The sequence below is a fragment of the Pseudopipra pipra genome, chromosome 27 (assembly GCF_036250125.1).
Source record: "Pseudopipra pipra isolate bDixPip1 chromosome 27, bDixPip1.hap1, whole genome shotgun sequence".
Classification (NCBI taxonomy): domain Eukaryota; kingdom Metazoa; phylum Chordata; class Aves; order Passeriformes; family Pipridae; genus Pseudopipra; species Pseudopipra pipra.
In genome coordinates, this window is record NC_087575.1 from 739,315 (window position 1) to 764,589 (window position 25,275).

Below are 25,275 nucleotides of genomic sequence, written 5' to 3' on the forward strand. Positions count from 1 at the left end.
ACTTCTCCCACAGTGTTCAGAAATAAGGGTCAAATTGGGAAGAACCAAGGCAAATTGCCCAAAAACCCAGTGTCCTCTTTACTCTCCCAGTGTCTGCTTTACTCTGAACACGAGTGACATGTTTGTGGGATGGGGACAACCACTCTGACCTTTCTTGGGGTCATCGTCTGCGCAGGGAACAAATGAGACCCTTCGGATCTGATGATGTTTCCATGAATCACAGCACACTGGCCTCTGTCAACACCCTCTGGGTGGGATTCTGGATGATTCAAGATAGAGATACAGGACTTGTGTAGATACAGAAGAAGGGCCTCTGCAGCAACTCGGTCAACAACGTGCCCCTTTCTGCCAGCGGAATCAGAGTATCAGCCAAATTCAGACACCACCAGAGTCAGGTATTGTGGGGAAAAGAAAACATAGATTGTTCAAAGGACAATTAGAGGAAAGTTTCTTCTTGTTCCCATCAACTGATGGTTGATGTCTGCCCAGAAGCACTTGGGCTTATCTCTATCTCCTTGTGTTGTGTTTGGTGCAATCGTGTATCTAAATGCTTCTTAGACATCTCATGTTGTAATCTTACTGCATTTAAGATTCTGGCCTCAGAGACCTCCATGACAAAACTAATTTACTCAGAGAGGTGAAAGAATTTCCTTTTATTGTGAAAAGAGGGCTGGAGAGAAAATGGTAGGAAGTCAAGGCTGAAAACTTCGGGATGGATGTGAGAAGCACTTTTTTAATAAGATAATTAACCATTAAATTAATTAAATTAAGATAATTAACCATTTGGAGTGATTCACTGCAGGATTTGGTGCATTCTTTATTGCTTGGAATCTTTAAATCAAGCTCAGATGGGTTTTACTTATACTTTGTAGCTCTATTTAGGGCAGGGTGGAGGAATCCTGTGGGATGCTGTGGATGGGGATATGGATAGAGTGCGTATTTAGGAAGAGGTGCTGACCTTCTCAGGAAGTAAGTGCAGTGAAAGCATCTGAACTAACAGTTCTTGCCTGCAGTGCTAGAACAGGCAGAAAAAGCAAAGGCAATAAAGGATTTTAGTTTTTTCATAGAGCATTGGTCAAAGTCCTGAGTGTGAGGTTGTGGGTTTTTGTTTGTTTGTTTTTTTATTTGCTTGGTTTTTTTTAACATTGTACTCTAACATTTATCTCTGATGTTCCTCTCCACAAGAGGTTTGAAATGACTCAGAGAGTCAGCTGAGGGCTGAAGAACCTCAAGACAGAGGAGTCTTAATTCCAACTAACCATTTTTGCAAAATTATGTGTCAGTGAAGAACATTCAGGGCAATGAGGCTGGGGAAGGGTCTGGAGCACAAGTTCTGTGAGGAGAGGCTGAGGGAGCTGGGGGGGCTCAGCCTGGAGAGGAAGAGGCTCAGGGGAGACCTCCTCACTCTCTACAACCCTCTGACAGGAGGCGGAACCGGGGGGATTGGTCTCCTCTCCTGGGCAGCCAGCCGTAGGACGAGAGGGCACAGCCTTTAGCTGTGCCAGGGGAGTTTAGGTTGGACATCAGGAAGAAATTCTTCTCAGAGAGAGGGATCAGCCACTGGAAGGGGCTGCCCAGGGAGGGGGTGGAGTCACCGTCCCTGGAGGTGTTTGAGGACAGACTGGACATGGCATCAGTGCCATGGGCTGGGTGACGAGGTGGTGTTGGGTTGTGGGTTGGACTCCATGATCTCAGAGGTGTTTTCCAACCTGGTTGATCCTGTGATTCTGTGATTCCATGAATTTTCTCTTCCAGGCTGAACACCAGCAGTGCGTGAACCACCCGGAGGAGTCCCAGGAAAGTCCCGGAGATGCCGGATGCCGCCGCTCACCTGCCCTTCTACTATGGCAGCATCGCCAGGTCGGAGGCCGAGGAGCACCTGAAGCTGGCGGGGATGTCGGACGGGCTGTTCCTGCTGCGGCAGTGCCTGCGCAGCCTGGGCGGGTACGTGCTGTCCGTGGTGTTCGACCTGCAGTTCTACCACTACCCCATCGAGCGCCAGCTGAACGGCACCTACGCCATCCTGGGGGGCAAGGCCCACTGCGGACCCGAGGAGCTCTGCGAGTTCTACTCCAAGGACGCCGACGGGCTGTGCTGCCCCCTCCGCAAACCCTGCAACCGGCCCAGCGGGGTGGAGCCCCAGCCCGGGGTGTTCGACAGCATGAGGGACAACATGGTGCGGGAGTACGTCCGGCAGACGTGGAAACTGGAGGTACTGGCCTTTTCCAGGAGTGGGAATGTGCAAGGGGTGCTCACACCCTGCTGCTTGCACCCTGACCCCTCTGTCGCCGCCACCCTGCCAGAAGATTTATGGCGAGGAGATTAGAGTTCTTTGCTTTCCTGCACAGAAGAAGCATCTTTCCCAGAGAAAATGTTAGGTGTTTTCTCCTCCTGCATTCCAGAGAAACTTTCTCTGGTATGAGGAAAGAGATAAGAACTCACAGACATGCTAAGGGCCTCTGGGGTGGGGAGGGTCAGGGGGCCAGTGATGATAAAGAAGAACAGGAGTGAGGCTTTTCTCAGGCCCAGTGTTCAGAGCACCATTACGATAATTTCCTTGGAAGTCCAGTGTTCTTGACTCTGGAAATAAATTTTCCTACAATCCTTCCACTGCCTGGCATTTCGAGGGTACCTATGTGTTATCTTACTTCACAGCCACTGTCATCCCCCTCTTGCTCTTGCATCATCCCCTTGTTCTTGCCCCCTCTAGAACAAGGTCCTTCTTGGAGGCTGATGGCACTAAGAACAGTCTTAATTCCTCTCTTTCACAGTTCCTTCTTCAGAAACAAGTCTAAACATCTTCCCAAGCCTTCTTGAGCTCTGACAGAGCCTGCCAGAGCTCAAGGAGCATTTGGATGATCCTCTGGGGCACAGGGTGTGACTCTTGGGATGGTCCTGTGCAGGGCTAAGAGTTGGACTCGATGGTCCTTGTGGGTCCCTTCTGACTCTGTGATTCTGTGACTCCCCTTTGGAACACCTAGACTTCCCTTTGCCAGCTTTTCCCCACAGGTCCTTCTCTCCTCTGCAGCCCATGGGATGCTCCCTGCCTTAGACCAGTGCTCTTCACATGAGATGCCTCCAAATGTTGTGCTGAAAATGGAATGAAACCAGACTTAGACTTTTGCTCAGGTCTTCCTCTCTCTTTGGAGTGGAGTCTTTGCCTATTTGAAGGTTTTTCCTACGTAGAGGGTTTTTTTTTGCCAATGGACCTTTTACCTATGAGCCTGAGGTAGCTGGTACTGGATCAGGTCTCTCATTTAAATTTAGATACTACAACAGTAGTATCTAAATAACTACAGACAGGTTCCTGTATTTTATTACAGACTAGAATATATATAATATATAAATAAAGCAAAACTCTCTAAGTGGTCACACTGGCAGCCCTGTAATTAATTTTCTTCTACCTCCTGTCACCTTGACAGTGGCTACTCAGACTCCTCCAAGTGTGATTTTGTTGTTTCATTGGAAGGGGCTGCCCGGGAAGGTGGTGGAATCACCATTCCTGGAGATGTCCAAGGAATGACTGGACATGGCACTCAGTGCTCTGAGCCAGTTCACAAGGTTGGGATTGGTCACAGGCTGGAATTGTTGATCTTGGAGGTCTTTTCCAACCTAATTGATCCTGTGATTCCATGTTTTAATTCAAGTCCTGGCAGACATACAGCTCAGGAATTGTCCTTATGGAGCCTTTCTACAAAGGCTCTCTAAATTTGGCCTATTTTAGAGCAAAGGTATTTGACAGAATGAGGTATTCTATAGGGTTTCTATAGCAGAATGAGGTATTCTGGATCAGAATGAGTTATTTCATGCCAGAATTCTATACCAGAAGCAGGTGTTCTATGGGGTTTCTCCACGAACCAGATCTGTGGCCACTGACTGATAACACAAAGGACATCGCCACCTCCTGGCAACGAAAAATAACAGTTTAGAGCAGGTGTGAGCCCAGGGAAATGAATTGAGGGTCCTTCACTTGATTTCCAGACTGCGCTGCTCTTGCAGTTCTGGTGTCTGGAGCTGGTGAGCAGCTGAGAAGGCAGGAGCACCAGAGACGTTCTGCTTTAAAGAAAATCATGGAATTCTGGACTCTCCTGAGTTTGAAGGGACCCACAAGGCCATGCCCACTGCCCTGGGGAGCCTGGGCAGTGCCCCAGCACCCTGTGGGGGAAGAACCTTTCCCTGAGATCCATCCCAACCCCCCTGGCACAGCTCCAGCCCTTCCCTGGGTCCTGTCCCTGGTCCCAGAGCAGAGCTCAGTCCCTGCCCCTCCGCCTCCCCTCGGCAGGAGCTGCAGCCCCCGAGGAGTCTCCCCTCAGTCTCCTCTGCTCCAGCTGAACCAGCCAAGTGCCCTCAGCTGCTCCTCAGACCCTTCCCCATCCCCATGTGCTTCTTCTGGACACTCTCCAACATCCTTCTGACATTGATGAGACGTTTCTGACACTGTGGCCCCCAAACAGCCCCCAGGACTCGAGGTGAGGCCGCCCCAGGTCAGAGCAGGGTTGGACGATCCCCTCCCTGGCCTGGCCGGCGATGCTGGGCCTGATACCCCCCAGGACAGGGTGGCCCTTTGGGCTGCCAGGACACTCTGCTGACTCACACCCAACTTTCCACCCACCAGGACCCCCTCCCAAGGAATGCAAGGCTGAAAGACACCCCACAATCCTGGCATCAAGTTCCGTCACATTAATGTGATGATTTTCTCTTTCCTCACCAGTCAGTCAATGGACTTCAGCTGGATTCAAGGGATGAGGTCAACTGAGAGAAGAAAGGAATTCTGCTCTGCAGCAGAACAGAATTCTGCTGTGACCCATTGTTGGGTCGCAGTCCCTTTAATTAGGAAACCGTCCAAGTTTCCTGTGTCATCTGCCCCAACTGGTGCAAAATCAGCTGTGCTGAAGCCTTGCAAAGGTGCAGCAGAATGGCAGGAGGTCTCCTTTCCCACTCTTTTCCAGGGGGATGCACTGGAACAGGCCATCATAAGCCAGGCTCCACAGGTGGAGAAGCTGGTTGCCACCACAGCCCATGAGAGGATGGCCTGGTACCACGGCAGCATCACCCGGGACGAGGCTGAGCGGAGGCTCTACTCGGGGGCACAACCTGACGGGAAATTCCTGTGAGTATCCAAACCCTGGCAGATGCTGTGATCCTTGTGCTTTTCACCCTTTCCCCACCTCCACCATCCTGTAATTATTGCTTTCACATGACAGTTCTGAGAGGAGGTTTAGCTGATTATGGTCAGGCTGGTTACAGATATTTCAAAGACAGGGGTTAAGACCCCAAATCTGTTATTGCCCAGACAGTGTCTGGACTCCATGAAGAGCCAATCTTGAGCTTTATTTATTTCTCATGTTGAAATATCTCTATGAAATGTGCTTTCCACTGCACTGGATGATATGAAATACAGGGTTCAGTTGATGAAGGCATTTAACACTGACAGTTTGGCAATGTATGGCCCATAAAACACAGGAGAAAGCATTTGCTTTGCATCTCTGCCAAGGTGAGACAGCTCTTAATTGAATTATCTCCTGAATGAGTCAGGGAAAGGAAGAATTAGCTGGAGAACAGTTCATTAGGAACTTTAGTGATGGGACAAGGGGGAATGGGTTTAATCTGAAAGAGAGGAAATTTAGATTGGATATTGGGAAGGAACCCTTCCCTGTGAGGGTGGGGGGGCCCTGGCACAGGTTGCCCAGAGCAGCTGTGGCTGCCCCGTCCCTGGAAGTGTCCAAGGCAGGGATGGAACAACCTGGGCTAGTGGAAGGTGTCCCTGCCCATGGCAGAGGGGCGGAACTGGATGAGCTTTAAGATCCCTTTCAACCCAAACTATTCTTAGAATCCATGAGAGAGGCAAAAACCAGAAGCTGAAGGATCCCCCTTGGCATCTTCAGAGGGGTGTCGGGAAGGTGGCAATTCCAACAGTGGCTTCAGGAACACCTTTCCACGTGCCCACCCACCCCTGGCAATCATGACAACTTGCAGGGCAAATTCTAGAGCTACTTTTAATAGTTCTCCTTCCTTCCAGGCTGAGAGAAAGGAAGGAAAACGGCACCTATGCCCTGTCCCTCGTCTATGGCAAGACTGTGTATCACTACAGGGTGGACCAGGACAAGTCTGGCAAATACTCCATCCCTGAGGGCACCAAGTTTGACACACTCTGGCAGGTAAAGTGCTGGGGGTGCTGAAAACTGATGTCTAAGAAAGTACAGGCATTTTTCACTTGTTATTCTGAGTTAGAAGGGACCCACGAGGATCATCAACTCTGAAGTGAATGGCCCATACATGGATCAAAACCACAGCCTTGGTGTGATCAGCACCAGGCTCTGACCAACCGTAGCTGCCTTGAGGGACAGGAAAGGCCATATGGACCTTTAAAGGCTTTAAGAGCATCCATGGGTGGTGGTGGTGGTATGGGTTGTTTTCCCTTCCAGAAAACCCTGAAATTGCTCATCCCATGTAGTCCCTCCTGTGTGTTCCCCGGACTGCTCCAAGATTGGCAAAACCATTAGCCAATGATTTGCCACACCATGTTCTGAGGGACTGGTTTTGGTGCAGAGAGTAGAGGAGTGCAGAAATCTGGAGCCAACTGCTGAAATCTTTATGTGGCTGAAGATCCCAGTGGCAGGAGACACATCCTGTCACCCCTGAGAGTGGGAAGGGGACATGGCTGCGATGACCCAGCAATCCTTATGAAGGTGGGGTGGGTTTTTAGGGAATGGGACACATGGTCCAGCAACTCTTGGCACTGCTGGGGAGTCCATGTCCCCCCCAGAACCCAGCTGTGCCCCCTGACACCCACCTCAGACCTGCTCCAGGGAGCAGATCCCAGAGCTTCCCCCTGGGCAGGGCTGCCTGGGGGGACAGTAACTCTGTTTTGCTGAATTTTCCAAATTCCCAGGACTGTTTTCACTCTGAGTTTGATTGAAAACAAAGGCCTGGGGGCATTTTTATGGCAACAGAACCATGTCAGGCTCCCAATTGCAGCTGAAATCTGAGCCAGACAGGAGGAGAAGAGAAAGCCTTGTGTCCCTGTGGTCCAATGGCCAGGGCTGGGCTGGTTGTCTCCAGCCAGAGTCAAATCCCCACTGTGCTTGGACCAGTGGTGCTGCAGGGAAAAGCTGCCTGGGATCCTCAGAGCTAACCCTGGAGTTCCTCTAGGAAAGCAAAATGTTTCTCTCAGGCTTTATCAGCCTGTTTCTCTCAGGCTTTTTTGGCTGGGTCAATAATATTACACTGAAAATCCCATACTGGAGATTTCCTTTTGTCTTTTTTTGGTCCTTATCTAACTTCCAAAGTTCTTCCCAGCTCTGGCAGATATCCAAATATACAAGCACTTACTGTAGGACATCCCTGAGTGAGCAGATCTCCTTTTAGACAGAGGAGAGAAACATTCTAGTCCTTGCCTGCATAAATCTGAGAGGAACCATTGCCATAAGCCACAAAAGTTGTCTTCAACAAAAAAAGAGGTGATGTTTTCCTCACAATAATCTCTTTTTCCTCCGATTCCTTCTGCAGCTGGTGGAATACCTAAAACTCAAACCAGATGGGCTGATTTTCTACCTGAAGGAAACCTGTCCCAACCCCAACCTGCCAGGTGAGCTGACGTCTCCCAGTGCCACCCCTGGCCTGAGTTGCTACCAAGTGGTGCCAGTCTGAGCGGTGCCAACCCGCATTTCCCTTGCTGTGTCCAACCTTGCTGAGCCCTTGCTGGGCAGGGAGCAGTGAGGTCTCTGCTCCTCTGGCAAACTGGGCAAGTCTCATGTCATGTTGTCTGCTCAAAGTGGCCACTCTCCTGGCCTGGCCTAAGGACACCCAAAGGCAGGAGCAGATGGGGAGAACCAGCGCCTCAAATGGATCAGGGACTCCTGGTGAGCCAAAAGGCTTCTGAAAATCACCTGCATTTCAGGCAGCAGGAAACATGTCCTGCAAGGCTGGGTCCTGGTGGGTCCCTGGAGCTGAACGATCCGAACCGTGGGTCACTTTGTGCTGGTCCAAGTGTCACAAATGTCCCTTCAGAGCCTGCCCATGGGACCCTCGCTCTCCTCAGCCAGTCTCTGCTCTGGGACTGATGGAGACTGATTATTCCCACTGATTTGGGAATAACACCCATATCCAGGCACATTTCCACATTTTTTTTTTTGTCTAAAGCTGCGAAAACTGTCCTTTGGGGGGTGGAGGGGATGTGATCAGACACAACCCTTCAAGGGCTGCTCTGATCCTGCTAAGGCTTAGGCAAATTCCTAATTTCTCTCTCCTGATTTGCAGCATCTGCAGCACCAGCTCCACCAACCCACCCCTCTGTGAGCGTAAGTTTTTGGGGGGGTCTCTTTTATTGGTTCCTCAGCGGTTTAATGCTGTTGCATTTCAAGCTTTGCTGATCAAACTCTACTCTCCAAACTCTGCTTTTCCCTAAAACTTGGTAACTCCAATGGACTATACTAGGACCATCTGTGACATTGTCCCTTTTCCAGCTCGGATGGGGATGAGGAATCACTGGGCACAGCTACTGTTGGAGCTGAAAATGGTTTCCATTCATACTGAGCTCCTTGCAACACCCTTGGGGGGGGGGGCCTCTGCCCCTGCCCTCCTTGCCAGGCAGGAGTGAGGAGGACGTGGTTGGATTCTGGGAACACTCAGCCCACTGGCCCTTGGCCAGGTCTTTGTGCTCCCTTGGCCTCGGGGCATGTCTGGGCTCAGTCACAGCTCCCAGAGCTGAGCTGTGTTGAAACCAGGGAGTCTGGGGGCTGGGAGCCCTTCCCAGAGCCCAGTGGAGCTGAGTGAGGCCTGAGCACTCCCCCATTGTCTCAGGAGCTTTCACAATCCGTGCTGGGCTCCCACGTCGCAGGATCACAGAATATGCTGAGTGGGAAGGGACCCACAGGGATCATCAGTCCAACTCCTGGCCCTGCCCAGGACACCCCAGCCATCCCACCCTGTCCCTCAGAGCGTTGTCCAAACGCTCCTGGAGCTCTGGCAGCCTTGGGGCCGTGCCCACTGCCCTGGGGAGCCTGGGCAGTGCCCCAGCACCCTGTGGGGGAAGAACCTTTCCCTGAGATCCATCCCAACCCCCCTGGCACAGCTCCAGCCCTTCCCTGGGTCCTGTCCCTGGTCCCCCCAGAGCAGAGCTCAGTCCCTGCCCAGGAATTGGAACTGCAGTGAGGTCTCCCCTCAGTCTCCTCTTGTCCAGCTGAACACACCAAGTGCCCTTGGTCTGCCCTTCAAGGCCCTTCCCCATCTTCACTGCCCTCCTTTGGACACTCTCTGATGGCTTCAGATCTTATACTGTGGTGTCCAAAACTGCCATGTCCTGGTGACTCCAAGCAGTGCTTGTGCTGGATGAATGTCCCACATCTTTGCCAATCTCTGCTGTACTGGAGGAGGGTACTGTGTTCAGGGGGCCTGGCTCTGGATCCCCCAAGGCCTGATCCCTGATTTGGGATCTGCCAGCCGGGACTGGAAGAGGAATGTTGGCTTGATACCCCTCCCATCTCTTGTGCCACCTCAGGGCCTTTTAAGGGCATCACCATCTGGGCTCTGTTGGGGTGCAGAGGCTCCCTGTCCCTTCCCTTTCCACTTCTAACTGAGGCAGTTTCCCTGTGCTCCTTCATCTACTTTATCCCCATTTCTTTTCCAGAGAAACCTGGGGCCCCTCAATGCGGACGGATACACACCGGAGCCTGTAGGTGAGCACCTCTGAGAGCCTGTCCTGGCAGGGGACAGGACCTGGGGATGGCACAGGAGCCACAGGGGTTGCCTGTAGACCCCTTTCTTACAAAGGCACCCAAGAGCATCCCAGTCATTTCAGGGTTTTGAACTCCCAGTAAATCCAGCCTTATCCCATTCCCTGTTTTACCCAGTACATCGAGCCCTGTCCTATCCCCATCTTCCATCCTGCCTCCTAAATAATCCGTGGATTCAGCTGTATTTCAGTGGGGTGATGTCCTGCCCATGCCCAAGCCCTGCAGAGTCTGATATGTGGAATGGGAATGCTCAACCACCTCTCCCCATCCTGGCTCCTTCAGCAGCTGGAACCTGGACAGGCCATGGGTTGTGTAAGGAAGGGAAATGTCAGTGAGAGAGGATACATGCTGGAGCTTGAAGGAGAATTGGCCTCCCAATCAGTGAGGGAGAGAGGGATGGGGAAGGGCAGGTGGTTCTAAACAACTGTGTCCCCCGAGAAGGTGCCGGGAAGTCCCGTCTGCTGCCCATGGACACCAGTGTCTACGAGAGCCCCTACAGTGACCCTGAGGAACTGAAGGACAAGAAACTGTTCCTCAAGAGGGACCACCTGATGATTGATGAAGTGGAGCTGGGGGCAGGAAACTTTGGCTGTGTCAAGAAAGGAGTCTACAAAATGAGGAAGTGAGTGTTACCCGGAGGGGTGAGGAGGGAGCTGGAGGAGAGAGATCCGAGCTGGGCTCAGGGGTGTCCCCAGTTATCCTGTTTCTAGCTGGATGGACCTTAAAATGATAATGGGGTGGAGGTATAAGAGATAGTCTGGAAGGTCAGTGGTGGTGGCTCTGGTGGAGTTGGCACCACTGGAAGTGGTCAAAAACCAAGTGGATGTGGCACTTCATGCTGTGGTTTAGTGGGTGATGGTGGGATTCATTGATGATCTTAGAGGTCTTTCCCAACCCTAATGATTCAATGATATTATGGCACAATACTATGATTCTATGACTTTTCATGGGTTTTCAGTGACAGCCTCACCCCCCTGAGGGTGAACTTGCCCCACACACTCCTGGGCACACCACTGCCACTTCTGAAGAATCCCAGAATGGTTTGGGTTGGGAGGGACCTTAAAGATCATCTCATTCCAATACCTGAAGGTACTTCATGGGTTCAGAGGAGCAGGTCCATGTTCCTGAGGTCAGGTCCATGTGAGGGCAAAGGAGTGAGACTGAGATGTGCCATCTTTGGCTCTCTTGCTCTTGTCTATGAGCCCACACAGATGGTCTTCACCTACTTTGTGCCTCAGTTTCCTCCTTGAAGAGTGGCAGCAATGACACAGATCTTGGTGTGTGAGGTGATGTGCCCTCAGATCTACATATGGAAACTCCTGGCCTTCCCCTTAGAAGGGTGAGGTGATCCTTTCCTCTTTGGCCTGGGATACCAGGATGGTGCAGGGCTCTGCCAAAACAGTCTGTTGAGAGGTCCAACAGCATCACTCGAGAAGTGTTTTGCATTCCTGGCTGCAATACCTGAATCCAGCTGCTGCTCAGCTCATCCCACACGTGTTCCTCTTGCAGGAAACAGATTGATGTGGCCATAAAGGTGCTGAAGAGCAACAACGAGAAAACAGTGAAGGATGAGATGATGAAGGAAGCTCAGATTATGCACCAGCTGGACAACCCCTACATTGTCCGCATGATCGGGGTCTGCGAAGCAGAGTCCCTGATGCTGGTGATGGAGATGGCTTCTGGAGGGCCCCTCAACAGGTTCTTGGCCTCCAAGAAGTGAGTATTGAATTAAATGTCTCTGGCTGATTTTCTGCTGCCGGGTGAGCTGAGCTTTGGAGGTGCAGAGAAGCTGCAATGTCTCTTCGTGTGGGATAAGAGGGACTGAGCAGAGGACAGCCCTTTTCATTCTCCCTTGAAGCTGGAAAATTCAGAGGGGACCATGGCAGGTCCTTTATTAGTGAATTGTCCCTTCATCTTCCCCAGAGATGAGATTGCAATCAGCAATATCGTGGAGCTGATGCACCAAGTGTCCATGGGGATGAAGTACTTGGAGGAGAAGAACTTTGTCCACAGGGACCTGGCAGCCAGAAATGTCCTGCTGGTGAACCAGCACTATGCCAAGATCAGTGACTTTGGGCTCTCCAAGGCTCTTGGTGCTGATGACAGTTACTACAAGGTGAGTGTGAGGAGCAGGAGCCCTCCTGGCTGGGGGCTGAGACCCCCAGAGACAGAAGCTTTGGACTCCTCAGGAGCTGCACAACAATATCACACTCTGGCTGGTCTCACTGCTGGGACACTAAAAGGGGGTTTGCAAAGCTCTGGGTCCCAAGGAGGGCATTCAAATGGCTGCAGAGGCAGCAAGGGGGAGGTGGTGCAGTGGGATGAGAGGAGCCAGAGCAAAGAGCAGGGAAGAGAAGGGGACGAAAAGTGAGCCAGGGCTGCTCTTCCCAGCAGTGAGAACCAGAGACCCCACCTGGAATCCTGGGTCCAGCTCTGGGGCCCCCAGCACAAGAAAGAAATACCTGTTGGAATGAGTCCAGACAAGGCCACCAAGTTATCCCAGGGCTGGAGCCAGGCTGGGAGAGCTGGGGGTGTTCAGCTGGAGAGGAGAAGGATACAAGGAGACCTTAGAGCTCCTTCCACTGCCTAAAGGGGCTCCAGGAGAGCTGGAGAGGGACTTTGGACAAGGGCCTGGAGGGACAGAACAAGGGGAATGGCTTCCCAGTGCCAGAGGGCAGGGTGAGATGGGATATTGGGAAGGAATTCTTGGCTGTGAGGGTGATGAGGGGCTGGGATGGAATTTCCAGAGCAGCTGTGGCTGCCCCATCCCTGGAAGTGTCCAAGGTCAGGTTGGATGGGATTTGGAGCCACCTGGGCTAGTGGAAGGTGGGGTGGCAGGGGGTGGCACTGGATGGGCTTTAAGGTCCTTCCCACCCAAAGCATTCCATGATTCTGTGATTAAACAGCCCTGGGGTTGGGGTGCAGGAGCAGGGTGGCAGGAAGGTCAGCATCCTGCACTCAGTGTCCTGCACAACAAGCTCCAGCCTCCAGGACTGGAGTTTGGAGCTCAGGATTTAGGGGATTTTTTCAGCACCGTTGGATTGCTCTGGACACAAACATTTAGCAAAGCAGGATTCAGGCCCAGCTCCCAGCTCTGTGTCTCAGGGTGGGAATGCTCCCCTTTGCTTTGCTCCAGGCCAGGACAGCAGGGAAGTGGCCCCTCAAGTGGTATGCCCCCGAGTGCATCAACTACCACAAGTTCTCCAGCAAGAGCGACGTGTGGAGCTACGGTGTGACCATGTGGGAGGCCTTCAGCTACGGGCAGAAACCCTACAAGGTGAGGATGGAACCCTACAAGGTGAGATAGAAACCCTACAAGGTGGAGCAGAAACTCCACAAGATGAGGCAGAAACTCCACAAAATGAGGCACCTTCCACCCTTCAAGGTGAGGATGGAACCCTCCAAAGTGAGGCAGAGCTGGGTCCATCACAGGTGGATGACACAGGTGGATGACACAGTCACAACTGACACACACAGAAACTACAATTCCTATTTCCTTGAGTTGGTGTTCCCATTGTTGGACACAGGGGAAAGGGCTTAGGTCCACTTACACTTCATGGAAGGCACGATGAGGTTGGATCCTGCAGCTCTGTGTTCATTGAAGGGAGAAGAAACAGAAAACAAACTAAACATTTGGGTTTGAGTCAAAGGAGATCTTTGGTCCTTCTGCTCACTTGCAGAGCTGAAAAGTCACTTTTCAACCACTGCCATGCCTGGGGTGGGGTCTGCAGGGTGGGTGGGATGGGATCAGCAGGATAAAGTCTGGAGTCTGGGCAGGATGGGGTCTGCAGGGTGAGTGGGATGGAGTGTGCAGGATGGGGGGATGGGGTCTCTAGGCTGGGTGGGATGGGTCTGCAGCATGAGGTCTGGAGTCTGGGCAGGATGGGGTCTGCAGGATGGGTGGGATGGGGTTGGCAGGATGGATGTGATGGGGTCTGTGGGGTGGACAAGATGGGGTCTGCAAGATGGGCCACAGCCTGAGACACCGTTTGTGGGTGCTGGGGTTGGAAACGGTGACGCAGCTGTGGCCCATGGGTCCAAAGCTTTGCCCCAAGCCCAGCTCTGACCTGTCTCCTCTAACCCTGTGGCAGCTCCAAGAACATTAATGCATTTCCTACTCCATCCTGTCCTAGAAAATGAAGGGCCCGGAGGTGAACAGCTTCATTGAGCAGGGCAAGCGCCTGGACTGTCCCAGCGACTGCCCCGCAGAGATGTTCGCCCTCATGCAGCAGTGCTGGACCTACAGGTGAGGCTCTCACCAGCTCAGCTCTTTGCTGGGTGGTAGGTCCATCAGAACCACAGAATCCCAGAATGGTTTGGTTTGGAAGGGACCTTAAAGATCATCTTGTTCCAAGCCCTGCCATGAGCAGGGACACATTTCGCCAGGCCAAGCTGGAGCACGTTGAATGGTGACAACACAAAGCAACTGGTCTCTCCTGCCTTGGTGTCACTCCCCGCTCCATGATGAACCTTTTATTACCATCCTCCTCCATTTGCCTGTGCCAATCCTGGGAGTTGTCCAAGCTCTGTGTCTTTGACCCTCTCCATCCCAGAACAGTCTGAGCTGTCCTCCTAAGCCCTGGTACAACTGGGCTGCTGCTCATCCCCAGGTTCTCTGTGTTTGGTATCTTCTCATTGCATCAGTCTGCTCTTGTCCCCTCTGTTGACCTTTCTTGTTCCTCTCTGCCCTCTCAGGTGGGAAGAACGTCCAGGATTTGTAGAAGTGGAAAACACAATCCGCTCCTACTACTACAGTATTGCTGCCAAGACAGAAAATGGGCCACAGACAGAGGACAAGTCCAAAGCAGCTCTTCCCTGAACTTCCTTCTCTGCTCCTCAACACACCCCCACCTGCATGGGACCTGGAAAGGCTCCTTGTGAAGTTTTGCTTTAATCTCTCAAATGCTGGTTTTGTTTCTCAAGCAGTTCCAGACCGAAGCACCTGGGAGACGATGCTGTCCCAGCACAGGGGACACTCAGCTGGGACCATGTGCCTCCTGTCAGCAGCAGGCCATGATCACCTCCAGCCTGACCTGGCACAGGATGGTACAGACAGTATTAGAGCTTCTTCCTGCCCAGTTCCAAAGCTATCCCAGGACCTTCCCTCTATGGAGACCTTCAAAACCCACCTGGACACATCCCTGTGTCACCTGCTCCAGGTGACCCTGCCTTGGCAAGGGGGTTGGGCTGGATGATCTCCAGAGCTCCCCTCCAACCCTAACAATTCTCTGATTCAGTGATCCTGTGACCTCAGAGCTTTGTGCTCACCAGTTTCACCAAGGATGAACTGTGTTAGCTCCAGCAGATCTGGATCTTTCCAGACACCTTCACATACAATTCTTTCACAGGAAACCACCAAGGTGGCATTTCTGGTGAGCTTTGAGTGGGGTGTGACACAGGACAGGGAACCACTGAGTCCCCTTCCCCCTTGGCTTAGGGTGAGAAGCAGCTGGGCTGGGGAGGAGCAGTGGGACCCACTGGCTTGTCCTCCTGCCCCTGCCAGGCTCTTCTTATCCCCCTGGGCACTGCCAGCCCTGTTCAGCACAGAGCAGGGCTTCACACACCCTCCAAGGTGGTCATGGCTCCTAAAGATCTAAATTCCAGGGCCCATTCCTCACCTCCTGGATCCCACCTGGCCCCTCTGTGCTGATGAAATGAGCATCTTGTTCTTCAAGCCTGGTCATCCTCTAAATAAACTATTCTAAATTTTTTTTAACACACCTACAGCTCAGATTATTGAACTGCTTCAACCTGACAACTAAATACTTATAATTTCCTTCTACTAGGCCAGGATTTCACTCCCTGATGGTCTCCTTGACCAACCAGGTGACCCTTGGGCTGGTTTTGCTGCAGGGATGGAGTCTTTTCTTGCAGTTTTGTTGCAGCTCAGCTGAGTCCCCTGTGGAACTCCCCTGGTTGACCCGTGGTGGGGGGACTGTGGCCTGCCCTGCTGCAGAGCCCAGGGGGGTTGTGAAAGTTGGGGAAACAGAGGAAGCAGAAGATCTGAGCCCCGAGGTACAGTGACTACAGAAGCTTATCTCTCACCATCTCCTGGTGCCTGAGAAGCCACACAGCAGCTCACACAAAGCACCTTGTCCTGAGGCAAAGCAAACAGCTGCAGTCCAAGGGCACAGCCCCCATCTAAAGCACTGATGGGAGGTGGATTTGGTCTGAAGACAAAGTTCCTGGGGAGCATCAGGTGTGGGGCTTGAATTAACCTCTGGTACAGCCTGTTAAGAGAACTCAGGTTTGATGAAAACCAAGTGTTGCCCTCTCCTTGCTTAGACTGAAGCCTCCAGTGGCACCAACTATTTATGTGCCAAAGCATTTTCTCTCTCAATCCCACGAGCTTGTCCTGTGTGTTGAATTATGGACATATTATCCCTGCCAGCAGAGAGGAAAACAGGTATCAGAGGAGAAACTGCCTTGTTGCTGTTTGTCCAGTCAGTGGCAGAGACAGGAAAAAAATTATTCTCTATGTCATATTTTCCTCCCAGAGAAAGCTGGAAAAGAGAAGGTTCAGTGTGTTTTCTACTTGAAAACCACTGCCAAAGGGTTTTGCTTAGATCTTGCTTTCAAAACAAGTCCATCTTCTGGTTTGAAATGATCTCTCATATTAAATTTTCAGCAAACTGGTCACTGCTGAAGGAAAGTACCAGAAAAGTCATATTCCCAGAGGGGCCTCTGGTTTAGCTGGAGACAATTTGAAGCGAGTGTGTGTATCCACACCCTGACAGAGAGGACATAAATCCCTTGAGGTTATGCCAGAAGACTAAGGGCAGGGGTTTATCCTCCAGTCTGGGCTGTGGATGTTGTTCTGGCTGTTCCAAGAATATCACAAAATGTCAGGAGTTGCTGGAGGGGAAAAAAAAGGAGGGAGACAACCAGGTCCTGAAGTCACAGGGCTCTGTGGCTCAAGAGTCTTTGTGATTCCTGCTTTGGGGATGTGCAGGGGCTGAGGGGAGTGCCCTGGGCATCCCCAGTGTGCCATCACAGCAGGGGCTCGGCCCCCTCAGTAAGACACATCTCCAGGTCCTCTCTCCTTGCTCCCTTCTGGTGGTTCCAAATAATAAAACACTCTCCTGGACCTCCTGGCTGATCCCAGAGTCTCTGGGTGTCAGAGCAAGTGCTGTGGCCCTGCTGAGATAAAGGCAGGAGCTGCACCTGGCACAGGCTCAGAGCTCGGTGCTCTGTGGCTCATGCTGCTCTCCCCAAAACTTCCCCAAATCCTCTCTTCTCTTGCTGATTTCTCCTTACCTCCTTCTCTCCACTCATCCATCTCCCTCTGTTTTACCTGAACCTTTCAAACTCTCCTGGCTCTCTCACTCTACATCTTGCAAGGGAAAGGATGAACTTCATCTTCTCACTGAGCACCCGCAGCGATAACATGAGACGTGACAAAGTGTTGGTGACCAACCACGTCTGATCAACACCATGGAACACTCCATCATACCCCCATGCTGATCTATCTCATTCCAACCTATCTTATCACCAGGACACCCATCTTATCACCAGGACACGCCTCATTATCAGTTGCAAGTCACACAAGGACAAACCCACCCTTCTATCTCTCCCAGGTATCAGGAACTTCTGTTTTGTTCAGCAGCCCAGATGTGACTCACACAGCTCTGGGCTCACTGAACATTGTACCAGACCCCTAAATAATTTGCTGAACCAGTGTAGAAGTGTATTTTCAAAGCCAGTGATGGCTGTTTTCCCCTCTCCCCCCAAGAAGTGCTGCTCCTGATGTTCATGTTCCTCAGGGTTGTCTTCTCCCACAAGCCTGCCTAGCACTTAAATATCTGGCAACCATTAAAGCACAGAATGCTGTCAGAAATACACCTCAAAATGTCAGGTATCTCCATGAAACTCAGGTCAATCACTGACCCTATACTGTCCCCTTCCCTCCCTCCATGACAGGGAGCTTGTTTCTAAACACATCAGCTTGTTTCTAAACACATCAGAAGGAGAGGCAAGGGAAGAGAAGGATTTGTTGCACAGGGGCCTGGAAGAAAAGCTCCCATCTGCCTTTATTTTCATACTTTCTTCTCTAGGTGATGTCTCCTTTTTATGTTCAAAGGCCTTCATGGTTCAGAGAAGCCAAAATACACTCAGAGCCATCACAGGCATCCAAATACTCAACAGTGGCCCCCTCTGCTCTCCTGAGACCCCACCTGGAATACTGTGTACAGGTCTGGTGCCAACAACATAAGAAGGACATGGAACTGTTGGAGCAAGTCCAGAGGAGGCCACAAAGTTGAACAGAAGACTGGAGCACCTCCCCTATGGAGACAGGCTGAGAGAGTTGAGGCTGTTCATCCTGCAGAAGAGAAGGTTGTGTGGAGACTTCAGAGCCCCTTCAAGTATCAGAAGGGGCTACAAGAACCCAGAGAGGGACTATTCATCAGGAATTTTAGTGATAGGACAAGGGGAAATGGGTTTAAACTGAAACAGGGGGAATATAGATTGGCTATTGGGAAGAAACTCTTCCCTGGGAGGGTGGGGAGGCCCTGGCACAGGCTGCCATCCCTGGAAGTGACCCATCCCTGGAAGTGTCCAAGGCCAGGTTGGACAGGCTTGGAGCAACCTGGGCTAGTGGAAGGTGTCGCTGCCCATGGCATGGGGCGGGACTGGATGATCATTAAGTTCCCTTCCAACCCAAATCATTCTGGGATTCTAATTAGCCAAATCTTATTGCAGAAGCTTCTACCATCAACCCCCTACACAAGATGAAAAAAGAATGTTCAAGGCACTGGAAGATGCAAACCAAGATGCCAAATTAGATGCTCTTCACTGACATGAGGAGTGCATGTAATGGGGCTGGTTTAGTTATCAACAAATATCCAAGTTCTGAGGAAAAGAAATTCCCATTTCACAGCAGGAGGAAATCACTTTGTTTGCACCAGGAAATCCAAGGGAGCAGGTGACACTTGGACTGAGCCAAAAGGCCTTTTCTCCTTTTGTCTCTAGTTTTCAAATGTTACCTTGGTTTTGCCTGTCAGAAATCTCTGGGCTGGCAGGAGAAACTGTAAATATTCTTCACGGGTGTATTTTCCTTTGGTCAGCAATGGAAACCTTGGAAAATAAGAGAGGTGTTGGTTCTGGACTTGATGATCCTTATGGGTCCCTTCCAACTTGAGATATTCCGTGATACTGTTGGAGAGTGGTATGAAATTCATCCTCACTCACCTCTTCCAGCTTGCAGCGATCCCACCCGGGGGCAGGAGCAGCCCTGTGGGGGGAGGACAGCACTGGGACACTCCTGCCTGCCCCACTGGAGCCAGGGCACCGAGCCAGGCCCTGCACAGAGCCGGGAGGTGCAGAGAGCAGCAGACACACACCGGGTCACCAGGAGAGGCTGGTTTTGTCTCTGGCTGCCAGCACAGGCAGTGATGGGTGGTTTCCTCAACCGATTCTCTGAGCTGGTTTCTGTGGCCCTCAGTGACGAGGTTTGGTCAGTGTGAGGTGCTGTTCAGCTCCATCTGCACGGGCAGCTCTGGGCAAGGGGGGTGGTGTCCCCACTGCCTCTCCAAGGCATTGTGGGCAGGTTTGGGGTCCACAGAAATGTAGCCTGGAGGGTTCGTGAGTACCCAGGAATTTGGCTCTTGATCTGAGATTCCCCCCTTATCCAGGATGAGAGGATATAGTGTTAAGCTGCACTTGGAGAGGTTAGGTTGGACATTAGGAAAAATTTCTTCATAGAAAGGCGGATTAGACCTTGAAAGGAGCTGCCCAGGGAGGTTTGGAGACCCCATTGCTGGAGGTGTTCAAGGAACGACTGGAACTGGCACTCAGTGCTCTGGGCTGGGGGACAAGGTGGGGATCAGGCACAGGTTGGACTTGATGGTCTTGGAGGTTTTTTCCAACCTAAATGATTCTGGGATCCTGTGATCCTCCCGATCTTGTCCACTCATAGGCCCTCCCTACCTGTGACCTCCATCCTGGGCTTCCACTGTAACTCTGGGACAGACTGACACATCCTCACGTGGAGCAGAGAAATCACTGGGTGTTGACAGGTCAAATAACCAACTCCTTCCATAAATATGTGTTATTATGAAGTTAATCCATGAATTCATTACTGTTTTAATTACTGTAAAGGAACTGCTTTTCTTTGGTGGCCTGGCTGGGGCGTTGGGCTCATCCACCAGCTGGGAATTCTTGCACCCACAGAGCCAGGAAGTCCAGGAATATTCAGGCAGATGGGTGGGCTGGCAGGGTTCAAGGAAGCCTGGCTTTGTTTCCACTGAAAGCTTTGACAGAATCAAACGCTTTCCATGGAACACTTCAATTCTGTCTAATCAGCATTTTCAGGTGGAAAAGTCTTCTGTTGGAAAATTTCCATCCAACCCAAGTGATTGACTCCCAGGGTAAATGAGCAGCATGTGGGTGTAGAGAAGGGCCATGGCAGAGGGGGAGCAGTTGCCACATCCTTTGGCAGGCTGGAAACAGGGATGTGGTGAAGCAGCTCCTTCCCCAGACCTGCAGCATCCCTGTGCTGTGTCATCCTGGACAGAATCCAGGGAATTAGGCTGAAATGACAAACAATCAAGAGCCCTGGACCTGAAATAGAGAATCCTGTCTAAGTGTGAAGAAATATGTGAGGTGGGCTTTGGTCTCTTCTTCCAGGTAATGAGTGACAGGACAAGAGGAAACAGCCTCAAGTTGGACCAGGGGAGGTTTGGGTTGGATATGAGGGAAATTTCTTCATAGGAAAGGTTTTCAAGAACTGGCACGGTCTGCCCAGGGCAGCAGTGGAGTCACCATCCCTGGAAGTGTCCAAAAAACACGTGGATGTGGCACCTGGGGACACAGTTTAATAGTGAACATGGTGGAGGTGCTGCACTGATAATCCTAGAGGTCTTTTCCAACCTTAATAATTCCATGATTCTGTGTGAATGTCCATCTCTGCCTCTTATTTATCCCTCTGCATTTTTGCTCCCCAGAGCTGTGCTTCCAGAAATACACAGTTCACCTAATCCTTTGGGAATTTGCCTCATTGTTGCACAGCAATGTCCTACTCATGTAAAATAAATACTCATTAAATCTGCAGTTTTAACACAGTATGTTCTACTTTTTATTTTCTTATGGGAAATAATAGTTTTATTTGCTATTAAGAAGCTATGCAAGCCATTCCTTCAGGAAGGAACTCAAGATCTTTGTGGCAATGAAAAAGGGAATCACAAAAAGTACTGTCTTGCTCCAGCTACTGTAATGGAAAACTTAACCATTAAATATTCAAACACTTTAAGAAAGCAAAGTGAAAGTACTGATGTGGAAAAAAAAAAAGGTTGCAGTGATTAATAAAAGATAAAACATCTCCTACAATCAGTGGAAAAGGGGAAAGTGGTTTGTTCTGTGTGTTTGTGTTTTAACAATACGGGGAGAAAAAAGGGTGGAAAAAGTGTCTGATGGACCAAAAATGGGTTAAAAACAGACACAGGAAGACAGATATTGAATCACACAGTAAATCACCTGGTTCAGAGTCTGTTTCCCCAACTGTAAAGCTGCAAAGAATCAGAAAAGAGAAAATAAACTGTACTGAAGTCTGCGACTTGATATTTAGAGCAGCCTGTTTTAACACCTCCCGAGCTGGTTTGGCATATTCAGAAAAATCACAAATAAACCAACACTGGGAGGAGCTGCAAAGGTGGAGAAGGGTCGGAGGAGTTGTTAAGTAAGAGCAGAAATAATTATAGAGGCTCAGATACAGAAAGTGAAAGGCAAGGAAATATTTTTGAGATGTAATATAAAAAATTGCTGTCAGAGAAGGAATTTAACAAACAATGGGACAGTGAATATTTCAGATTATATTCCAAGGTAATAAACTACAGGAACTATGTTTTAGAGGGGACATTAAATTCCACTTTGTAATGTTTAATCCTGATTTCATGTCAAATTATCTGATTCGTGTCTGTTATTTTGTCTTTAGACATGAAGAAAAATCTCTCCTCTGGGTTTGCTTAATTAGGTTTTCTCAATCAAGTACTTTTCCTAAGAAGAACTCCTGCTCTTTTCATTATAATTTAGGGATTTTTGACCTTGCTTCTCTGGATGCTGAAAGTAGAGCAAGCAAAGGCTTGCAAGGAGCCTCATTTATTTCCCACTCCCAACCTGTTTTGCCCTCCTGCACTCAGGGATCAGAGCTCAGAAAAGGATGGACAAAGCCAGATGGATAAAAAGGAATTAGAAGTTCACACTGCTGGAGAAGGACACTTCTTCCAGAGTTCTCCCAGTTCCATAGTTTCTGGTTGATCCCTCTGGCACTGGGATCAAGATGCTTTAGCACAGTCACAGACTCCTCCAGAACAATGTCAGGGAAAACTGGTCTCATAGGTGCAGTTCAAATGGAGAGGAAATTAAACAATGGGAATCTGGGGAGGTCATTCTTCCCAGCAAGTCCGTGGAAGGAAGATGGAAATATTCCTTTTGAACAGATTCCAAAGGACAATGTGACTTATGGTCAGAACAAAGCGAAGCTTCGTTTTCCCTTTGGGCATTTTGGTTTTTAGCTTTCAAACTGCAAAGTTACATCTCTGGGGCACTTTGGGCAGGTGCAAGGATTGTCAGGGGGGTTTGTGCCCTGCTGTGTGTAGAAAATGTTTTGTGTGTGTGACACTAAATACACCTGAACATACCTGAACATACCTAAACACACCTGAACACAACTAAACACACCTGAACACACCTGAATGGACCTAAACACTCCTGAACACCCCCAAACCCCCCCAGCCATGTGTGTGCAGGTCTCTGTGTTCCTGCTCACAGTGCCAAAGGCTGTGCTTCTGTTTGCCCAGGTCCTACACCAATTGTTGTCACAGAATCATGAAATGGTTTGGGTTGGAAAGGACCTTAAAGCCCATCTCCTTCCACCCCTGCCACGGGCAGGGACACTTCCCACTAGCCCAGGTTGCTCCAAGCCCCATCCAACCTGGCCTTGGACACTTCCAGGGATGGGGCAGCCACAGCTGCTCTGGGCAACCTGGGCCAGGGCCTCCCCCCCCTCACAGCCAACAATTCCTTCCCAATATCCCATCTAACCCTGCCCTCTGGCACTGGGAAGCCATTCCCAGTGTCCTGTCCCTCCATCCCTTGTCCCAAGTCCCTCTCCGGCTCTCCTGGAGCCCCTTTAGGCCCTGGAAGGGGCTCTCAGGTCTCTCTGGAGCCTTCTCTTCTCCAGGGGAACCTCCCCAGTTCTCCCTGCTTTTGAAGCCTTTGCTATCAGGTAGAAAAGGAGGTAAAAAACTGATTAAATCCAGAATTTTCTTAGTCCTGGTGTGTGAGCTGGACTAACAGCTTCCTCCAGAGTTCTTTCCCTGTCCCATCTTTTTTCAGCCTCATTTGTGCAGATTTGAAGGGCTGTTTTCCCACACAGGCACAGCTACTGCAATGAATATCTGCTTTAATTTTTCCCTACTAAGAAGTGTCACAAATACTGATTTTTGGATGTTTGGATGTTTATCTTCAAACTCTCATGCCTTGGATCTTTGATCATTCTCCATGAAACCCTTCTGATGGTTCTCACTCTCACTGACCTTGAAGCATTCAGTGAAATTCCTGCCCCATGTCAGCAGGGGCAAACACGTGGAAAACCTCGGAAATGGCACACAAATGCTAATTTTTTTAAATGAGGTGCTATAATTTCCTACTCTGGCTTCAAGGGGAGAATTGCAGAACAATAAATGAAATTTCAGGTCTCTATTCTCACATCAAGAGGATTCTAAAGGATGTATTCCTTTAAACACCTAGCCCTAGGTGAGGTTTTGAGGATGGGACTCTCTCACAGTGGAAATCTGGGCCTGGAAGGAGCAGATCCTCAGCTCAGCTTCAGCCCATCACTGGAATAAAGACTTGGGAGGGTATTTCTGCTGAGCACCAAGTGTGGTGTCTATGTGTGAGAGCCAAGAAGGTGAGGACAGGGAGGATGGAAGAAGAGTTTCCTTAGAGAATAAGAAGAGGAATCATGGAATCATGGGATCATTACGGTTGGAAAAGCCCTCTAAGATCACTAAGTCCAACCATCAGCCAGCACCACCACCATGTTCACCACTAAAGCACAAGTGCCACATCCAGAAGTTTTCTGAACACTCCCAGGGATGGTGACTCCACCACTGCCCTGGGCAGTCTGTGCCAGTGCTTAACAACCCTTTCCAGGAGAAATATTCCCTAATATCCAGTCTAAACTTTCCCTGGCACAACTTGAGGCCATTCCCTCTCCTCCTGTCCCTTGTTCCCTGGGAGCAGAGCCCAATCCCTCCCCAGCTTCCCCCTCCTGTCAGGGGGTTGCAGAGCCAGAAGGTCCCCCCTGAGCCTCCTTTTCTCCAGGCTGAGCCCCCCCAGCTCCCTCAGCTGCTCCTGGTGCTCCAGCCCCTTCCCCAGCTCCGTTCCCTTCCCTGGACACGCTCCAGCCCCTCAGTGTCTTTCTCGGGGTGAAGGGCACGACCCTTCTGATCACCCTTGGGTGTGACACAAGGCCCCCACGTGAAGCAGCCTCAGTGCCTCTCCCTGTAGTTTGCATCCTTCTTGTCTCACCAATCCACACAATCCCCCCTGCTGGAAAGTGGCAAAGGGGACTCTGTGGGTGTCCTGTGGGTCTGAATAACCCAGTGAAATGTCCTCCCTCTGCTCTGCCTCACTCCAAAAGCTGCTGCTGCTGCACTCAGAGAGCCCCAGACCTCTTGTGCTGCCCCATTTCATCCCCAGTGGGTGGAAGAGCATTGTCCTCTAGCTCAGTGTAGTGGTTTGGACTTTATTTTCCCCCAGAGGCTAAGAGAAGTGGTAGACCCCAAGGGGTGGAAACCCCTAGAAGTTTTGAAGTTCTGCCCAATGGGCGCTCCTGCAGAAATGTAAACATATCACAACCAGACCGGAAGAGATGAGTTGTAGTTTTTGGTTGTTGTAGGAGAGGTGGCCATGTTGTAGAGCCACGAGGAAGGGGCTCTAAGCCCCTTGGGCCCTCTGGGGCCTCCCAGCCCCTGGCTGGGTGGCTGCGGGGACCTGGAACAGCACAAAGCTGGGCTAGGTGCCTGTAGTTATGCCGGGAGGTGTTTTCTCCATGGGCACAGAGTAGCAGCCGGGACTGACCAGAAAAACGGTGGCAGAGAGCCAGAGATAAGGACCTGAACTGAAGGAGCAGCAGAAAACAACATGCAGCACCGGAGAGAAGACTCCTGGAAAGGGAGGAGAAAAGAGAGCCAGCAGCTGAGAGACAGAGTTTGGGGTAAGACTGTACCAGATTCCCCAAAACTCCCTTGGAGACCCTCTTGGAGAAGAGGGACATGGACTCCTATTTAGGAGAAGAGTTTTAGACATGCAGCACCGGAGAGAGAGGAGCTGAGAAGCTCAGAGACGTCCCGGAGCTGGACCAGGACAGCCAGATGGAATGAGGGGGGAGTTGACCTTGGCTCCCCCCCCCTTGCACTGCTGCCACGGTGGTAGCCTGAGAGACAGGGCACAGAGGCCCTGCAAGCAAGGAGTCTCCTGCAAAAGATACCAGACCGTCACAAAGACCCCCCCGTGTCTTCGTGATATGACATGGTGATAC

The 25,275-nt window shown here is 50.8% G+C and overlaps 1 protein-coding gene across 1 annotated transcript; it reads left to right on the forward strand.

The window, feature by feature from the left end:
* The first annotated feature begins 1,757 nt into the window (after positions 1-1,757).
* LOC135403294 (tyrosine-protein kinase ZAP-70) lies at positions 1,758-15,466 on the forward strand. The gene is made up of 12 exons (XM_064637185.1): positions 1,758-2,212; positions 4,950-5,110; positions 6,020-6,158; positions 7,510-7,588; positions 8,260-8,300; positions 9,629-9,677; positions 10,176-10,356; positions 11,244-11,450; positions 11,658-11,850; positions 12,871-13,011; positions 13,868-13,980; positions 14,430-15,466. The coding sequence occupies exons 1-12, from the start codon at positions 1,811-1,813 to the stop codon at positions 14,551-14,553; spliced, it is 1,830 nt and encodes a 609-aa protein (XP_064493255.1). The 5' UTR covers positions 1,758-1,810; the 3' UTR covers positions 14,554-15,466.
* Positions 15,467-25,275: the final 9,809 nt, after the last annotated feature.

What these genes read in the sequence shown, in the direction of transcription:
- LOC135403294 (XM_064637185.1), top strand. Translation starts at nt 1,811, where the DNA reads ATGCCGGATGCCGCCGCTCACCTGCCCTTCTACTATGGCAGCATCGCC. An exon ending in TCCCAACCCCAACCTGCCAG is followed by an intron (nt 7,589 to 8,259) that starts GTGAGCTGACGT and finishes CCTGATTTGCAG; the next exon opens with CATCTGCAGCACCAGCTCCA. An exon ending in AGGTTCTTGGCCTCCAAGAA is followed by an intron (nt 11,451 to 11,657) that starts GTGAGTATTGAA and finishes CATCTTCCCCAG; the next exon opens with AGATGAGATTGCAATCAGCA.